This window comes from Copadichromis virginalis, linkage group LG1, assembly GCF_057382275.1.
Source record: "Copadichromis virginalis isolate Kocher_CV1m ecotype Utaka linkage group LG1, C_Virginalis_male_GT1.1, whole genome shotgun sequence".
Classification (NCBI taxonomy): domain Eukaryota; kingdom Metazoa; phylum Chordata; class Actinopteri; order Cichliformes; family Cichlidae; genus Copadichromis; species Copadichromis virginalis.
Window position 1 is genome coordinate 17285466 of NC_140618.1, and position 18561 is coordinate 17304026.

General features: G+C 39.6%; 2 protein-coding genes across 7 annotated transcripts in view; both read left to right on the forward strand.

Annotated features, from left to right (window-relative positions):
- Positions 1 to 10006, forward strand: part of LOC146718565 (homeodomain-interacting protein kinase 3-like) — a 48542-nt gene extending 38536 nt beyond the window's left edge. For 3 of the 4 annotated variants that reach the window (XM_085452857.1, XM_085452858.1, XM_085452859.1), the window contains exons 11-16: positions 462 to 629; positions 731 to 1051; positions 1141 to 1287; positions 1476 to 1738; positions 2844 to 2983; positions 5031 to 10006. In XM_085452857.1, the coding sequence (XP_085308983.1) occupies positions 462 to 629; positions 731 to 1051; positions 1141 to 1287; positions 1476 to 1738; positions 2844 to 2983; positions 5031 to 5501 (1510 nt within the window). In that variant the 3' untranslated portion in view covers positions 5502 to 10006. Of the gene's footprint in view, positions 1 to 461; positions 630 to 730; positions 1052 to 1140; positions 1288 to 1475; positions 1739 to 2002; positions 2055 to 2843; positions 2984 to 5030 lie in introns of all 4 variants that reach the window. The other variant, XM_085452860.1, reaches the window with a different exon arrangement.
- Positions 10007 to 11057: 1051 nt separating this feature from the next.
- Positions 11058 to 18561, forward strand: part of kiaa1549lb (KIAA1549-like b) — a 65812-nt gene continuing 58308 nt past the window's right edge. For 2 of the 3 annotated variants that reach the window (XM_085452864.1, XM_085452865.1), the window contains exon 1: positions 11060 to 11976. In XM_085452864.1, the coding sequence (XP_085308990.1) occupies positions 11757 to 11976 (220 nt within the window). In that variant the 5' untranslated portion in view covers positions 11060 to 11756. Of the gene's footprint in view, positions 11977 to 18561 lie in introns of all 3 variants that reach the window. The other variant, XM_085452867.1, reaches the window with a different exon arrangement.

Genomic DNA, 18561 nt, shown 5'->3' on the forward strand with positions numbered 1-18561 from the left:
TGAGTCATAAGCTGCATTTGTGCTGCAGGAAGTTTCCTCGGGGACCACAAACCTTTGTCAAAACTCTGTTATTCCACCACAGGAATTACAGTTTAGAATAAGTTCTGGGGAAGTCTGTGTGTGTGCGCGCGCGTGTGTGTGTTTTTGTGTGTGTGTCTTGCAGCACCAAACATTTATTTGAACCACACTGCCTTGGTCATTGCACATTCAGTCTTCATAATAGCTGATAAAACGTGTTTCAACTTAAACATTTTTGCCTCTTTGAGTCCCCACCCAAAGTGGTGGATAGAATTGGTCTAATCTTTGTCATGGCAGTCCAGATATCCAACAGTCCAAAGCAAGCTTTTAGTTCCTTGAAAAAAATCACTAAAACTTCTTGAGTACTTTTGGTAGAGATGTAGCTATGCCTACCAATTTTATTGAAAGCTGTGCACAATTTGAGATCTTTGCTTTATTTGCAGGAAAGTGCGTCCCCATGGTAACCATTACAGCTCCATGATTGCACACCCTCAGCCATTCTTAACCAACCAAATGACCATGTCCACCCACCAGCCAATCAACATAGGCATTGCACATGTGGTGTGGCCACAGCCAGCTGCCAACAAGAGAGCCAAGCCGTCTGTGAACAGGTATGATTCATGTTTCCCCCCCCCCCCCCCCCCCCCCCTTAGGAAGAAAAATAAGGACACAAAAACATGAATCTGACAAAGCCTCCTCTGTTCTTTTCTAGGTGCAACATCTCCCAAAACACTAACATCCAAAATTTAGCATGTCAGTCCCCAAAGATGGCCGATACAGCAAAGAATGTGGACGAGGTAGAGGAAGCCAGATGTCCAGAGGAAGGCCACGCTATTGGAGAGGAGCAAAGAACAGAGCAGGTGGAGGAGGAGGATGAGAACTGCTGCAAAGTGGAGCCAGACTGCGAGGAGCTTTCAGTTTCACAGGAGCAGAGACAGGCTATGGTGATCTCTGACCTCGCTAGCCCAACTGTTAGCGTCATCAGTATCAGCAGCGATGAGGAGGAGGGCGCGCAAAGACATTCAATTGGAGAGTGAGTATTGACTACCATGCTCCTCTTCCTAACATCTCTTTAAAGCATTCAAATTGAGTGTCTGATTTGATACATCTCTCTGCACACAGATGTAAGGGGAGTGCAGATTGTGAAGCGTGTCAGAGCACCGTCAGTATGGAGAGAGTCTGTTCTCTCAGCAGTCCAGACAGTACGCTCAGCACCAGTTCTTCTGCCTCATCTCAGTCCAGCACATCTCCCTGCAAACACCCCAACAGGTAAAGTAGGGATAGTAGCTTCAGACTGTCCTTGAACAGATGAGATACTGCCTGGTTTTAAAAGTCTCCATTGGACAGATTAGCCCAAATTTTAAAATAGTACATGACAACCAAAATAAGTGTGCAACATTGAGAGATATTCTGTTCAGCTACTACGCCGTAAGTTGCCGCATACATTCTTATTGCAGCATGTCGGACGATGAACAGGAGAGTGGTTGTGACACCGTGGACAGCTCGCCTGCATCACATACCTCTGGCCATAGCAACAGTCCCTTCACAGAAAGGCGCTATATTGCTGACAGCAACCAGAACTGCGAGCCTTGCGTCGCATGTGTTGCCCCGGAGACCGAGCCCAGCAAACCAACAGTTCGTACTGTTGTGGTGCCTCCAATGCGGGTGCAGAACAACAACAATAATAACCCTGCAGTCAGTGAAACTCATGGCAACACAGGTAATGGTTTACATTTGCTGCCAGATTTATACACGTTCTTACTCTACTTAAAAGGGGGATGAGCAGTAGATTAACACACTGATCATTCTAAACTAAAATGATAGTTAATGATATGGTTAACATGACTATATTCCTTCATTGTGCTCAATTGCTAAGTGTCTGAAGTATACTTTAAATAATTGTTGAGTCAGACAACTTGCAAATCCATGACTAGGTCGCGCTAGCTCAAAGGTCTTGTCACCACTGCTGCCGTCTGCTCCACAGGTCACGTGGCCTTGGATTATGTCGTTTTAGTAGGCCACAGAAGTTCTCACAGGTGATTATGGGTTACATGCCCTGACATATCTGCTTTGATCGTTGGAGTGGATATCTGTTTGCTGTCAACACTTCTTACTCAAGGCTGAGAGACCCTCTGTTTCTGTGTGGATTTGCATTTCTTGAATCTGCATAAGGCATGTGCAATTGCCCCAAAGATACCAGTCAGTATTTCTTTATTGGTGCTAGACTGGACACATGCTATATGTAGACTTTATAACAGTTGTGGTAAGTGGGACCACGGGCAACAACTGTCATTTAAGATCTGCCTTTCTTTTTAAAAATAAGACCCTTTAAAGTGCAAGGTTTACTGTAAATCCTTAGAAAATCATACAGATTCATATTACCTTTATGTCTCCAACCTCCAAACTATTACAACTAAAGGCACACATAAAAGGGCACAGCTTCCTATTCTAAGGCTGCCATGTGTATTTTTAGCCAATGGTCTGACCCTCACTATAAGCTCTATGAACAAGCTTGGTTACAAACTACTCCCTGACCCCCAAAACATATCTATTTATGATCATCTAAATGAAAGAACAGATATAACTGTGTTTAATGGTTTGGAACTGATCAAGCACAGCTGAAATCACCAATAAGCCTTCAGAGCCTCCTGCCACAAATGTTGCCATTTCTCTGGATGTAGTTGGATCTCTGGCTCAATCTTGTTTGCCTGTTATTTACAATCTAATATTGTTAGTAGGACACTGTGTTGTTTGTGTTTATAAGTGTCATTTCAGTCTTTCCGTGTTCTCTTCTTTACCCCTTTTCACATGACCTGCTTCCTCAGGCTTAGAGTCTTCATGCCAGTCCAAAGGGCGCAGTTTTCCTGGGCGACAACATCATCACTCCACTCCCCTCCTCAACAGGCCTCAGAAAATTACCCCTGCATTCCAGCCCCAGCAACAGCAGCCTATTGGCTTTGGGCAGGTAAGCACATGCAGTCGCATACCGTGAACGTAAATAAAGACACTAGTACAAGTTAGAGATGGCACGATACCACTTTTTTATGTCCGATACCGATATCATAAATTTGGATATCTGCCGATACCGATATGAATCCGATATAGTGTGTTTTTTAATCAATAAAACAGTTTTTTAATATCTTGCTGCTTTTTGTATAAGTTCATACTCAAGTTTAAAAAAAACCCAAAACCACTAAAGCTATTCTGTTATACCTGTATGCAAAAAATACACTGCACCCAAAATATTTCATAGTTCAGCATTACTGATCAATCTAATAAACTTAAACCTACTCCATCCTCCCTATTCTGGTATTTTAAAGAGTAAGCAACCTAACTAATAGGGTTCTAAAACTCCCAGCAAAAAAAATTTTTTAAATGGGGAACCACCCACGCTCCACCTCATGATGCTTAATTGACGTAATCAACTTTCATTTGATGCAGTGTGAAAAAAATGCACAGAAATAAATTATTTTCCAAGAATAATTAAATAGATTCAACATCTTTCTTCAACAGAATTGCAGACTGCACAGATCGTACCTCCCCAAAGGAAAAAGTAGTATAGCTTACTAGGGTATATTAGACTTAATAGTTACTATATACTGTAATGGACTTCTATACATTTTACATCAGATTAAAACTTGGGTGTAAGATTCAGATAACTATTTATTAAAAGCTCGACATTTTAAATGAGAATAAGAAAGAAAAGTATGTCTTTGTGCCCCACTTTTCCCTGTTCGGCCCCCCTGGCTAAACTTTGCTAGATCCGCCCCTGCACAGTTACCAGCCGTCAGCTACGTAGAAAAGGATCCTGGTGTAGAATGTAAATAAATTCTAAAAACAGCTTATCAAGCTTAAACGTGCTGCTGTTGTTCAGCCGCTGGTTTCCTCTTTCTGGCACGAAGTGAGCAATAAACAAACAAGAGAGACGGACTCGCGACAGAAAAGCCGATCAGCTGATCAGTAATTATTTTCACGTTTGAAGTAGCAGCAGGAGAGGGAGGGAGAGAGAGGCAGTCACTCCATATATCGGTTGTTAAGCTTAACGCGGGAATGCTTTACAAACATTCAGAGATGAACTTAGACATTTGCTTTACTTCTCTCTGGGATAACTTCCTCGGAAGTCGCAAGTTTTGTGAGGTGCTTTTTTTTGATATTTAATGGATCGGATTACTTTTTTTTCTTTTTTCTCCGATATCTGATCCAGTAATTTACGTCAGTATTAGACCGATACCGATACGTAATATCGGATCGGTCCATCTCTAGTACAAGTAAACTTATTTTTGAAAAAAAATTCTATCTGCCTCATCAAGTAATATTGACTGTAAAATTATTTGCACAAATTTGAGATTTTGAGAACAACAATTTTGACATAAGAAACTTGTCCTGAAAGGGCAAAATATGTTTCTTCTTCAAAAGAAGTCTGAGCAAAAGCATAAAAAGCTTGGTTTTAGCTCCAGGCAGAAATAATCCTGGTGTGTCTTTATGAACGTAATTGGCTGTTGCTTGTAGAACGCCTCATCTTATAATTTTTGTCAGCGTCAAGTCTTTTTCTGGAATGTAAAGCAGCAATGGCAACTTGTAAAATAACATGATTTTATTAAAGTAACAGAGGTACTTGTGACTACACTCACTACAGTTTAATGTGTGATAAAGAGCACAACATTTGAATTTCAAATATTTCCTTTTTGAGGTAGTGCAGCAGTCAAGTTCATACTGTAAGTGGAACTTCCCTGGGAGGAGCAACATCATAGCAGTGCTCCCAAATGGTGTCAGATGATTTAAGTTTCCAAATATTTTTAAAGATGAAGGTATTTTACTTTGATACTGTTCATTTACTCTTATGTGCATTGGTACACAAGCAGATGATGCCGCTGTTGGTGACTGATAACATGGAAGGTGTTTACATGCAAGCGCATGGAAACAGCAGCATCTAGTGGCTCGCAAAGACTCACTCGGTACCGATGAATCTGAGGTCGTTGAATGTGAAATGTTGTTGTTCTTCGCTCCTTCAGGTGCAACATTTCAGTTCCTGCCATCAGGAATGGAACGGGAACTTTTCCCACCGGAGACCACAGGCCTACATCCCTCCCACCATGCATGGGCACACTTTCACTCTCTCCCACAGCAGCCCAAACCACACTACGGGCCCCCACCCACACCTTGGTGGACATCCGCACTCCCAGCCCACCATACTGTCTTACCCTCCGTCTGGTTCTCTGGTCACAGCTGCACCTGTGGCCCACCTCCTGGCCTCTCCTGGGGCCACCCGCCCCGTCCTTCAGCCAACCTACAGCATCTCCCATCCGGCAGGCATTGTGCATCAAGTCGCAGTAGGCATCAACCCCCGGCTGCTACCCTCCCCCACCTTGCACCCCCAGGGCCAGTTCAAGCCCCTCTTTCCCCCGCACTCCTACATTGCCTCTCCCGCCTATGGCAGTTTCCCTCTCAGCCCTACCAAAATAAACCAGTACCCTTACATCTGAGCATGGCTGCTCAGGTACCCTTCATACCACCTGAGGGCTAAGTGAGCAGGGCGAAATATATCTTTAACCACAAACAACATGGTTTTTATTTCTGAAAAACCATGGCACAACCACAGAGAAAGCAAACTATTTTTTGAATCATGTAGACTTGAGTGTAATTGAACTTCAAGCTTTAAAAAACAAAAAACAAAACAAAAAAAAGAGTTCCAATGGTAGAGATGATTTGGCAAAAATTAAGAAGGAAGTAACGTATGAATGATTGAATGAAAGAATGAATGAATAGTTAAACTCACACTTAATGTGTTTTGCACATTTGATATATCTTTGCATTGGATCTTCTACGAATACTCCTCAAGACAGGTGAATAATTGGGGTGTTGTTGAATAGTTAGACTTTGCACCCCTGATCCCAGCTATTTTTCTATATTGCCTTCTTACGTGTGTGCAAGACACATTCATCTTTGTAAAGCCATCCCAGTCTCTAGCTCTAGATTGACAGATGCACATGTCGTCCACAGTGTACGTTGTACTGCGTTTGAAGTATTTGTACCTTTTCGGTGTCTTTTGGTGTTTAGCAATGTCAAGTCAATTAACCGAATTAAATAGGGTTATTCCTCACGCTGCATGTGGTCTTGCATGAGCAAAAATGTAAACGGAAAGATGCATAGACGTTGCTCTTATTGTTTGTGTCACAAGACTCGCTGCATTGTATAACTGTCCCCAGCCATAGTGCCTTACATATTTGAGGTTGTTAATGTTACTACTTATATATGACTATATACATGAATATTAATGTACTGGACTGCAGCACTTGAAATTCCAATCAGTCGATGCATCCTATGTGTGAGTGTATATATATGCACATGTGTATATGTCCATGCATAGCCTGCATGGATGTGATGTATCGCGGATAGCGGTGCTTATATTTTCGAGTCTGTGTATATTTCAGCGTGTAGTGAGTTAATTTTTTTCCCCTCTGTTCTTTCAAGTAGAACAGCGTGCTTTGCTGTTGCAAATGCCTGCTGTTTCATTCAGTTCATTTTATTCTTTTATTTTTTTCATTCTCCAGTTCCCGAATGAACTAGTGTACAAAGTGCAAGTACTGAGTATTGCTTAATATTTGATAATCACTTTCTATTCAGTGAAACTCTTACTACTAACAGTATTTGTACTGTTTGAAACTGCAATACAATCTAAATAGTCGTTGATTATTCTTCATTTTTCGTCTTCGTATTTTCGTTTTTGAGTGTTTTCACTTTGTTTTTTGTTTTTATTTTTTTTAGATGTTTAGAAGTGTGGTGGGCATGGCTTTGATTAGGTAAAGAAAAAATGCAAATTAATTCACAGTATGGAATCTTCTAAGCCTGAGCAAACCATGCAGTATTTGATATACACACATATATGGACATATATTATAGAGCTAGACTATTTAGTACAGATGCTTGATAAGGTGTGAGTTAATTGTGTGCAATTCTCTCATTTATGCATGTGTGACAAAGTTAACTTTTTCACTTTACATTATACCATTTGTTAAAGGCTTACAGCTTATCGGTGTCAACTGCTTATTTTATACATTCCGTCAGGGAGGATATATATACATATATAAGACTGTAGCACCAGTCTATATATATGTAGATATGCTGCGTGTGTGCGTTTTTGTTTTTTCTTCTGTTTGTTTTACTAGTTACATGTGTGGGTTTTTTTGTCTTTTTCTTTTCAAATGAAGTTGCTTGTGCAGCACCAAAGACTGTAATTCATTTCTTGAGCAAGGTAGCTATTCTGTTTGCATAGACCTCAGTTGTACTGTAGTTGTAGAATGGGGTTAAATTAAAACAAAAAAAAGTTGTATTTAAAAAAAACAAAACAAACAAAAAAAACAGCTGAGGTTTTGTCTAGCTTATTGGGCAATTAATAAGTCGTATCATTTCTTTCTTGAATGTATCATAGATAAGCTGCTATATGATTGCCACTTCAATAGCTGTGAAATTAGGTGATTTCTCTCTGAGTTTAAACCTAGCGTTGCTATTTTTGTATAGGTCCCTAATTATCTGAAATAGAAGTGGTTTTGATTTTTGTGTTTTGCGTTCATATTTGAAGTGTCATTGTAACTACTGTATTGCTGATGATGAACATTAGTTGCATTTGTCGTTTCTCGGGGTGCGTGTTTTTTGCATCAGTATTTTATCCTTATTAACCTTTTGGGCTCGTCACTGCATATAAATGATGTATCGATGTAACTTAATTTTTGTATGTTTTCATATTGACGTTTTGTACACATCTGAAGCTATAGCTTGCAGGATTGAGTTAACTTTTTTATTGTGAGTAAACGGTGTGCTACCAGTACTCTCGTGGGTTATGAGGGCACTGCGAGATGCCGGGGGGGAAAACAAAAACATTGTGTTCCATTGGAAGACTTCTGTGTTGTTTCCACTAGTCACACACAAACGCACTTGCCACTAAGCACTTATAGAGGTAGGGAGGCTTGTTAGGGTTTGGGTGATTAGACTGTAAGAGAGAAATTTAGCCCAATTTTTCTGTTCTAAAATGACGTTTTCTGATTTGTTTTTATTGTTAAATTGGTTTGATCAAAGTATTTATTGCAGCCCTTTTATCTGTTCAATGTTATATCTGGCTAGGATATCAGTTTCACAGTTTGATATTCTAAACTGCCTTGAGTTCAGATCGCTCTCCCCTTTATGAGTGTCTAATATCAAAATGATGTTTTGTCGGTGCGAAACAGTTACCGTTGTGATATGTCCTTTCTTGAAATTGAGACAGTGTGAGCAGCACTGTTTATGTGCCTTGAGATTCAGAAAGTGAGAATTCATGCTGGTGATTTCTTCCCGATTTATTTGAGGAAGGAGTAGAATTCAGTAACAGTTCCCTACAGTGTAGAATGGACAAGTTTTTAACAGACATTTGACCAAGAGTTTAAAGAGGAAAGTAAGAAAAACAAGAAGCAGAGAATAAAAACAACTCAAAGTAGGACTTCATCACAGTGACTCTGATCAGCTTATACACATGAACAGCGTAGTGGTGGTTCTCCGCTTGTTTCACACAGTCGCCACGTAAAACCTCTCTGATTAACACACACATGCGTGCGCTTTGAATGACACTCACTCAATGGTCTTTGGATAGTCACTCTGGCTGAACAGCAGATGCAATACTTTACATTGTGCGGTCATTGCACCACCAAGTGTTCTTAGATAATCTCCATGCTTTACATTACCTTGCATGTACACCTTAGATGCTTCACTTTGTCTGCCTAGAAGCTGACTGCCTAGAGCAGCGCTCCTATCATGCAAACTGAAGCTGAGTGGGAGTAACCAGAGCACGGCTGACAACACTGGCCTTTTAAAAATCAGAAGCTATGCTTTATATCCAGCAAGAGTATATCTGGGTGTTTTTGTTCTGGGTTCTGGACGAAAAGAGCTCTGTCGAGGAGGTTATCATGTTCTCTGTCAGTCATGAGTGCAATACTCCACATTTCGCCACTGACATTGATATGGTTGTATGTTTTTTAATAGCTTTTGTCTGACTTGTATGCTTTACTGATCATACTCAAATATCCCTTTGGGAAAGAAAGCTTATGATGACAAGGCATGGACTTGGCAGATTAGTGCTTGAAATAGTTCCCCCAATAATAAGCATGTGAAATGTAATCTGTGTTTTGATTCCTTCAAAGGTATTCACCAGCAATGCGCCTGCATAAACTCTCCCGTACTTGTTTAGGAAAAGAATGGATGCAAGAGGAGAGAAATCTTAAAACTGTTTTTAATTTTCCACAAGATTGACACCTTGATTTCTTTTCTGTTTTTTTTTTTTTTTTTTTGAAGATTCATCTAACATTTAACAGATAAAACAGTCATTTGTAAAATTACTTCTATTAATGTTATGACTTTGATATGGAAAAAAAAATCCTCTGCTGCGGTATTATCCTTTAGAGATCTTAATTCAGGGTGTGTATTAGTCTAATTGTGCTACTGTGTAACTGTTTGATTTTAATATGAGATTTGTTTTACTCAAGCTCTTATTTTCAGTTTTCTGGTCACTTGTATCAATTTCAGAGTTAATTCACACTGCAAGTTATGGAATCATCTGTTTGGATTGCTCATCAATTAGACTTGATAATTAAATCTGAACTGTTACTGTTTTAATACCTGTAGATTTTTTTTGTTTTGTTTTGTGGCTTTTATTTCCTCCTGTTTTTGGTTCGTTTGCTTTTTTAATTTTGTGCTACACTAGTTTGCCATGTAGCAATTGCACTGTGCAATATTTACAGTATGAGGACTGGGAAAACTAACTCTATGGATGTGATGTCTCTTTACAGTTTGCGATAGTGTTTCCTCTCTAGTTCTCAGTGATTTAGGTGTGACCAAGCCTTCTCTACTTTGTCACATTAAGCGGGTTTTCCAGGTGACTCTTTTGGTGAGTGTCAAAATAAGACTTTATGGTGTATTATTGTTAAGATTCACTTTGAATTAAAAAAAAAAATCTATTGATGCAGTTCTTTCTGATTTGGTCTGTTCATTCACATTAATGCACATTAATATAAATGATGGATTGGACTCATTTCTATTTGTTTTAGTGTGTGACAGGAAAAGTAGAGTTTGCAAGGTAGTATCTTGACATTTATTGTCAAAAACAAAAAGACTATCCTTTAGAATTGTTTCAGGAGAAAACTGCTCAATTATCAGACATGAGAACCTGGAATCAGACAAAAGATGAGTTTTCTGTCAGTTAATCTGTTGCATTTAATCTCCAAACATGAATATGTTCGGATGAAACTGAAATTTGAACCTGAACACAATAAACTGCACCTACTGAAGAAGATTTTTGTGCTGTGATTGAAAGCTCCAAATCACAACAGTTCCCTCAATGGGCTTTATATTGTGCAGAGAAACCCAACAATCAGATTTGCCCATATGAGTAAGTACTTTGGTGACACTGGGAAGGAAGGACTCCCTTTTCTGACAAGAAGATGCCTCTGGCAGAACCAGGGTCTGTGAGGGGAAGACACCTGCTGCGACCGGTTGGGGATGAGGGGAGGAAGACCGGACAAAAGACACTGTGAAAGGGTAAAAAAGATGAATAATGGCTTATGACACAGTGATAAAACGTTAATAAAGCTCCCAGCAGCCTCGATCTACTGCAGCGTCACTAAAGGGGAGGATTCAGGGTCACCTGATCCAGTCCCAACTATATGCTTAAAATCTATATTTTTAATAATTTATTTATAATATAATGTATTATATTTAAAATAAAAAATCAACAGCTGACATCTGTAGAAACTCACAGGAGGTAAAAACGGGAGTGTATGCGTCAAAAGCAGAAAAACATCGACGGCAGAAAAGTGTCTCCCGAATTAAAACCTGGAGCTTATTCCACACATTCTTAAATAAGAAACACGAGTGAGCACAATTCTGAAAAATGTCAAATGATTATGGTTGCTAAATTACCTCAACCGGAAAGACGTGTTAATGTTCAAATGATAAAATGTTCAAATTGGTAAAAAAATCGTGTTCAGTGGGCTTTGGTGTTGACGACCTGCTGTGTTTTCTGGGTCTGGCCTGCCATCCTGTGGACATCAAGAGGTACAACAGCCATTATCCGCACAATTAGGTATTCACGCATTAATTACGGTAACCATTAAGAAAGACAATGTACGTGTTAATAGGCTAGTGTCACGTGATTATTGTCGTTTTTAATATCAACCCAACATGTAAGAGCGCAAAGAAGACCAACCATCATTTTTTTTAAGCAGCTCCACATAGAAATCTGATTCTTAACGAGTTACCGCCAGAAGAGGTCGTCCTGCCCTCTCGCTTCCATTCTCACTACAATTAACAGAGAGGTTAATTCGCCCAGTTTGGCCAGGAAGGTGGCACACTTCAAAATCATCCAGCCACAAGCAATCAGCGGTAGGCTGGCCTTTCTTTCATGACTGAATGTTGCCTGTGCGCAAGTAAATGCCTGCCATCCACCTGGACCAGATCTGGATGTGGCACTTCACCGCCAACAGCTAAATGTCAAACCTTTGGCAAAGTGCGCGCGCCGCCCTGCGCCACACAGTGATGATGGGTGGACCGAGCGGAGAGGGGCGATAGGGCACATTTCTTAATTTCCCTTCAGCGCCGCTTCCCCCACCATCCAGACCTGGACACGCGACGAGACCGCGGGACGGCCCTGTTTCCCGTTCACACAGCGATCCAATGTATTATTCACGAGCGAAACTTCAGCAACTTGTCCACTGGATATGGCTCCCGGTTTGAGGAGTGGGCGGACAGGTCACCTCAGAGTGGCGGGAACCGGCGGGGCAGACCCCGATGGGTGCTCGCCGCAGCGGACGGATGCAGGAGGAGAGGGGAGGTGTTTGAGGACCAGGTTGCGAGTCGGAGCAGCGGGGATGCTTGCAAACTGTCTGCTGTCTGTAGCAGTGCTTTTACTTCTTGTCCGGTGCTCTTTGGCCGCAGAGGGTAAGCACGCGCCGTCGCGCTATCTGCTCCAACATGCCGTGGCAGAGTGTGATTTTTATGCGTTCACATTTTTCACATCTAGGCTGTGACATCTGCTGTGGAAGAATGAGAACATGCTGAGTGGAAAATGGATCTTTTGTTTAACACGGGCAGCGTTTTGTAATCCGCTGCTGGGTGCGTGATTCACGGGCTGTGTGGATGCAGCTATGGTCTGCTCAACAGCTTTCTAAATCATTTTTAGGAAAAGAAAACTTCTATCCTTTAGCCATGAATCCAAATCTCTACAGTGTGATACACTGTTGGGCTTCTGCAATGAATGAGATTAGGGAGTATTTTCTCCCCTGGACAAGGTCTCTTATAAACGGCACTGCCACGAGATGATATTTTAGGGATGCTGTTGATTCTGGTCTACTCGGGGTTTGCTCATATGTGATGTAACGCTCACCTGAGCCTGAAGCCTTTGTCTCACTGATCAGATTGCACTGCACAGAGCACAGAGCTCTGTTTCTCCTCAGGGTGAGCAATCTCATCCTCAACATTGTCTCCCAATTCAACTTCACTTCCCCATTGTTCCTTTGATGGCATTTTATTTGTGTTGCATTTCAATGACAGAGGCTATTAAGCCCCATTATTACAGCCAGTAATGAGCTGTAAGGAGTTATTCTGGGAATGCAGTGCAGTGCGGTCACAGGACAGTGTTTCAGAGCATCTGGGTCAGCACTAATGACACACATACTGCTGCCCACTGTAGGTCTGTTTGTCTCCTCTGGCATGTGAGGCAGCTGGGGTAAGGTTGGCCGACTTAGCTGCCCTTCAGCCATCACCGTTTGCCGGGAAAAGTGGTTGAAACAAAAGAACAAGACAGTCAGTCTCTTCATGTGCACTGCCTCGACTGCACAGGTGTCCTTGAAATCTTGTGTGTCCACGAGTGAAAACAGAACAAACACAAGGTGTTCTTTGCAGGAACTAAACTGAGAGTGGCTCCATCAGCCCTTTCCAGTCTGCATACTGTGATGTAGTGGTGGCTGTAGTCTCACCTCTGCTGATGCACTGCTACAGTAGCAGAGTCTCCTCCTCCTCCCTCCCACCACCTCCTCCTTTTCACAGTCAGCACATCCATTCTTAAACACATGAACACAGCAGCAGCACCTGAGTTGTACAGATAGAAGTGCATTTTTTACAGTATTTAAGTGATGTTTTTGCATTTATCTGTGTGCTGTCTTTTAGGTAGCATCAGTGCAACCTGCACCCTTTCCTCCAAAAAATAATTCCACCATTTCTTACATTTGATTCAGCTGATGAGAGTATGTAGCCTACACCACATGAAGTTTAATTGACAGATTTTTGCATTTAAGTGTCCAACAAAGGACATAAAACATTCCTTTTATGAGCTATAGCAAAAAAAAAGAAAAGAAATAAAATACAAATAAAAAAAATAATACTATTACATAATGGATATAAAGTACAAAATTATTACACAGAAACTTGAACACTGCAGTCTTCTATAAATTAATTCATGCAACATTGACTGGGGTCCATTACGTTTTCTCCAATTATCATTGAGATGTAATGGGAAACGATGGGAATACTGATGCCATTTTTCTTTTTCTTTATCCTCTATGTATCAAGAAAAACCTAGTAGCAAACTAAACTGTGTGGAGGTGGCCAACACTAACAGAGGCTCGTCAGACATTTATAAAATCAGACCTCGATGTCTAATAAATTCTCTTTTTAGCTTAAACTTTTGTAGGGCATCATTAAATGTGTAGGTACTAATAGAAAGCATTCTATAGCATTGAAATCTTAAAGGAGCACAATGGGGTGAAGGTGACGTGAAAGAAGTTTGGAACCTTCAGCACGCCTGAAATTGGATATCTGGTGGTTAGTTACACAGGGGTTCACACAAGGGTGTGGGGTTCCCCTGCTCTCATGCTCCCTATGCCTATGCTGGGGAGGTTCTGGTGGACTTTCTGGTTAAATAAAGGGGGGGGGGGGGGGGAAACAAAGCTTCAGAAGCCTTCTACAGAGACCAGAGGACGACTGTCTCAGCAGCACTCCAAAAATCAGGCTTTTACGGTAGAATGGATAAACTGAAGCCACTCTTGAGTAAACATCACCGATGGCCTGCCTAGAGTTTGGGTAGAAGAAAAAATAATTTTCTGGTCTTATCAGGAAAACAAAAAAAGCCATTAAACTGCAAAGACTTAGAGGTGGCAATTCACAGATGCTTTTCATCCTATCTTTTTTTTTTTTTACTTTTTATTTTCATTTTTTAAATTGAAAACGAACAACAAACAAACAGAAACAAACAATAAAAGACATTTACAGTTATGGGACAGAGTAGGTATCATCAACTAGCCAAAGCTTGACTGGCCATTATGACCAAAAAAAAAAAAAAATTCTCAGGAACACACTCTAGTATCTTTATCTTTCAAACATAGCCTCCACCCTCTGAGGACAGAACACAGAAAATACGGGCGTATTAATAATAATAATAAAAAATAATAATTATAATAGTAACAGTATTGGTAATTACAGAAATTTAAAACAAAACAAAAAAAAACAAAAAAGAAACAAAAAAAGAAAAAAAAAAAAAAAGAAAAACATATCGTGTGAACCCCTCCCACCATCCCCCCACCCCTTTACCCCTGTATGGCTCTCAACTTCATCACATTCGTGTATACAAACAGCCCATATTTACACCCGTCTATACACAAGAATCAGCACAACATTCAAGAATTCTGATCAGAAGGGCCTAACCAAGGATCAATTCAGGGTAAACCCAGAGGAATTTACATCATCTTTATATTCTGTCAAGTCCAAAGACGGTAATACTGAAAGAAATGGTCCCCAAATTTTTTTAAAGGTTCCGTATTTCCCTTTTACACTATGCGATATCTTCTCAGGTGTACAGTAGGATGCTAACTCATTAATCCAATATCTCAGTGTTGGAGAATTTTCAGATTTCCAATGTGTCAGAATACATTTTTTAACTGCAGTACTCGCAAGTAAAATAAAATATTTCTTGTGGTAATCCACATTTATAGAATCTATATCACCTAAAATCCATAGTTTTGGGTCCATTTCGACTTGGATCCCAATCACCCTTGAAATTATTTCAGTAGTCCGTCTCCAGAACTCCTCTATTACTGGGCAATTCCACAGCATATGAAGAAGATCACCATCTATCACCTTACATCTCAAACATTTGGGAGAGTAATTAATATCAATTTTATGTAATCTGTAAGGTGTATAATATGTCCTGTGGAATATATTAAATTGCATTTGTCTATGATTTGTAGAAATTAACATGGTCTGTGCCTGTTCCATTAGATGGTACCATTCTACCTCTTCATAAACATAGCCCAGATCTGCCTCCCATTTTCTTTTCAGTGACGTTTTGTTGTAGTCAGGTAATTTTTCATTAATAATAGTGTATATTGAAGATACTATTCCTTTTATTGACTTCCATGGTTTGGTGCAAAGATGCGTTTCAAAAGGACTTTCTTTAGGAATCTCAGGGAATGTTCCTTTAGTTTTTTCTTTGATCCAGTCTCTTATTTGTAGAAATTTAAAAAAATTTTGGTCTGGAAGTTTAAATTTTTCCTTTAGTTGTTGGAAGTCAATAAATGTATCATTATTATATAGATCGGCAACAGTTCGAATATTTCTATCCTTCCATCCCCGCAATATGGAGTCGGAAATATGATGGGAGAGATCAGGATTGCCCCATAGGGGTGTCCTTCTAAGAAAAGAAATATTTATTTTTAGAAGTGAGTGGGATTCCTGCCAGGCACGGAAGGTGTTTAATATTATCGAATTATTTGTGAGCTTAGATAAACATTTTTTCGTACCTAGAAATGGGACGTCTTTTAATGATATGGGATTCACCTCATATTGTTCTATTGGAACCCATCGAACCTCACTCCTCTCTGCATATAACCAGATCAATATTGATCGATATTGGGAGGCCAGATAATAATTCCTGAAGTTTGGTAGGTTGAGTCCTCCCCTTGAATAAGGGGCCTGTAATGAGGAGAGTTTAACTCTTGGGTTTTTCTTTTGCCATATGAAGGAGGTTATAAGTTTATTTAATTCTTTGAAGAAACTTTTTGGAACATTTATAGGGAGACATTGAAATAAATAGGTAAACTTAGGCAAAATGTTCATTTTAACAACATTAATTCTCCCTATAAGGGATAATGGAAAATCCATCCATCTCTGTATATTAAGTTTAGTTTGCTCCAACAGTTTAATATAATTTAGTTTGAATATTTTATCCTCAGATTTACCAATTTGTATGCCCAAATATTTAAATCCATTGTTACACCACTGTAGTGGATCTGTAAGAGCTCTAACACGATTATCTTGTATATTTAATGACATAATCTCACTTTTAGTATAATTTAACTTGTATCCTGAAGCTGCACTATATTCTTTAAGACAATTCATTAATGAGGGAATTGACTTGAGAGGGTCCGTTATATACAGTAGGAGGTCATCTGCATATAGAGAAAGTTTATGTTCACTTATACCGAATTTGATTCCAGATATAGCAACATTAGTACGAATGGCCACTGCTAGTGGCTCGATCGCAATCGCAAAGAGCAAGGGAGAACTTGGACAGCCTTGTCTACAGCCTCTGGTTAAGGAGAGGGTGTCAGAAAGCACATTATTTGTTATAATATTGGCTTTGGGGGCGTTAAAAAGTATCCTAACATAGCGGGTGAACTTTTCTCCGAAGCCCATGGCTTCCATTGTCTGAAATAGAAAGTTTGGTTCAATCCTGTCAAATGCTTTATTAGCGTCCATGGAAATTATTAGCAATGGTTCTTGATTTTTTTGAGCGGCATTCAATATGTGGAGCAGGCGCCGCACATTATCTGCTCCCTGTCTGTTTTTAATGAAGCCTGTTTGATCGGCATTTATTATCTTAGGCATAATGTCTTCCAATCTATGTGCAATTATTTTAGATAATATTTTATAATCTGCGTTTAAAAGGCTAAGTGGTCTATAAGAGTCACATCTCTGTTTGTCCTTGCCCGGCTTTGGCAATAATGTAATTGTTGCATTTTCCAGTGATTCCGGTAATTTCTTATTTTCTAAGGCTTCTTTAATCATATTTGTAAGTGGTGTCAATAATTTGTTAGAAAAGGCCTTATAGTAATCAGCTGAGAATCCATCTGGTCCAGGGGTCTTATTATTTTGTAAACACTTGAGGGCTCGAAGAACCTCCATCTCCGTTATATCTACATCAAGCAGTTCTTTGTCCTCATTATATAATTTAGGAAGGGTTATTCCATCTATGAATCTTTTTGCAACAGTACCATCGACCCCTTGCTCAGATTTATACAGATCTTCATAAAACCGTTTAAACTCTGCATTTATAAGTACTGATTCATCAAGAAGTTTATCATCTTCCGTTAGAATTGTCCGTATAAATTTCTCCGATGTTTCTTTCTTAATTTGCCAGGCCAGTAATTTACTTGTTTTGTTTCCAAATTCATAGTAGTGATATCTTGTTCTGGCCATAGCTGCTTCTGCTCTATTGGTGCATAAATTATCATACTGCAACCTTGCTTTTGTTAATGTATTAAGACATTCTTCCTTTTTGGTGGCAATATATTCCTGTTCCAAGTTTTTAATGTCGGTCTCCAATTTAGATATCTTCTCTCTGACCTTTTTAGCCTTATTAGCCCCATATGACATAACCATACCTCTCATATAAGCTTTAAGCGCTTCCCAAATATTAGCATGTGAGGAAGAATTTGAATTAGCATCTAGAAATATTTCAATATTAGTGTTCATGTATGAAATAAAATCAGAGTCTCCTAGCATATAATTCTTGAACCTCCATCTGTAGGTTATATTTTGCGATATATTGGTAGCCCAGAGAAGTTTAATGGGATTATGGTCTGAGAAAGTAGCTGCTAAGTAAGAGCAGTCTATCACTGTTGCCATCATATTTTGTGATATAAGAAACATATCAATTCTTGAGTGCGTATTATGTACTGGAGAAAAAAAAGAAAAATCCCTTTGACCTGGGTGGAGGTTTCGCCATACATCAATTGCGCCTATATCCTTCATACCTTGGTTCAATGCAGTTGCTGCTTTGGATAAAGAAACTGTTTTAGGTGAGGACCGGTCCAAGGAGGGATTTAGGACCATATTGAAATCTCCACCCACAATATACTGTCCCTCAATTGTAGCCACTTTCATTATTAAGTTATTGAAGAATAAAGGGTCATCATAGTTGGGCCCGTATATATTTACCAAAGATATCTTATTTCTATTTATTTCACCATTTACAAGTAGGAATCTGCCATTTTTATCCTTTTCAACTGAGTTTAGTTGAAAGTTCAAGTGTTTATTAATAAGCAGGGTGACTCCTCTTGCTTTGGAGGTATATGATGAATAAAAAACATTGCCTACCCAATCTCTTCGTAATTTTAAATGTTCAGCGTCTGTAAGGTGGCTTTCCTGGATAAAAGCGACATCTACATTTTGCCTCTTTAAATATGTCAACATTTTTTTTTCTCTTAATAGGTGAATTGATCCCTCTAATATTCCAAGATATACAGGTTA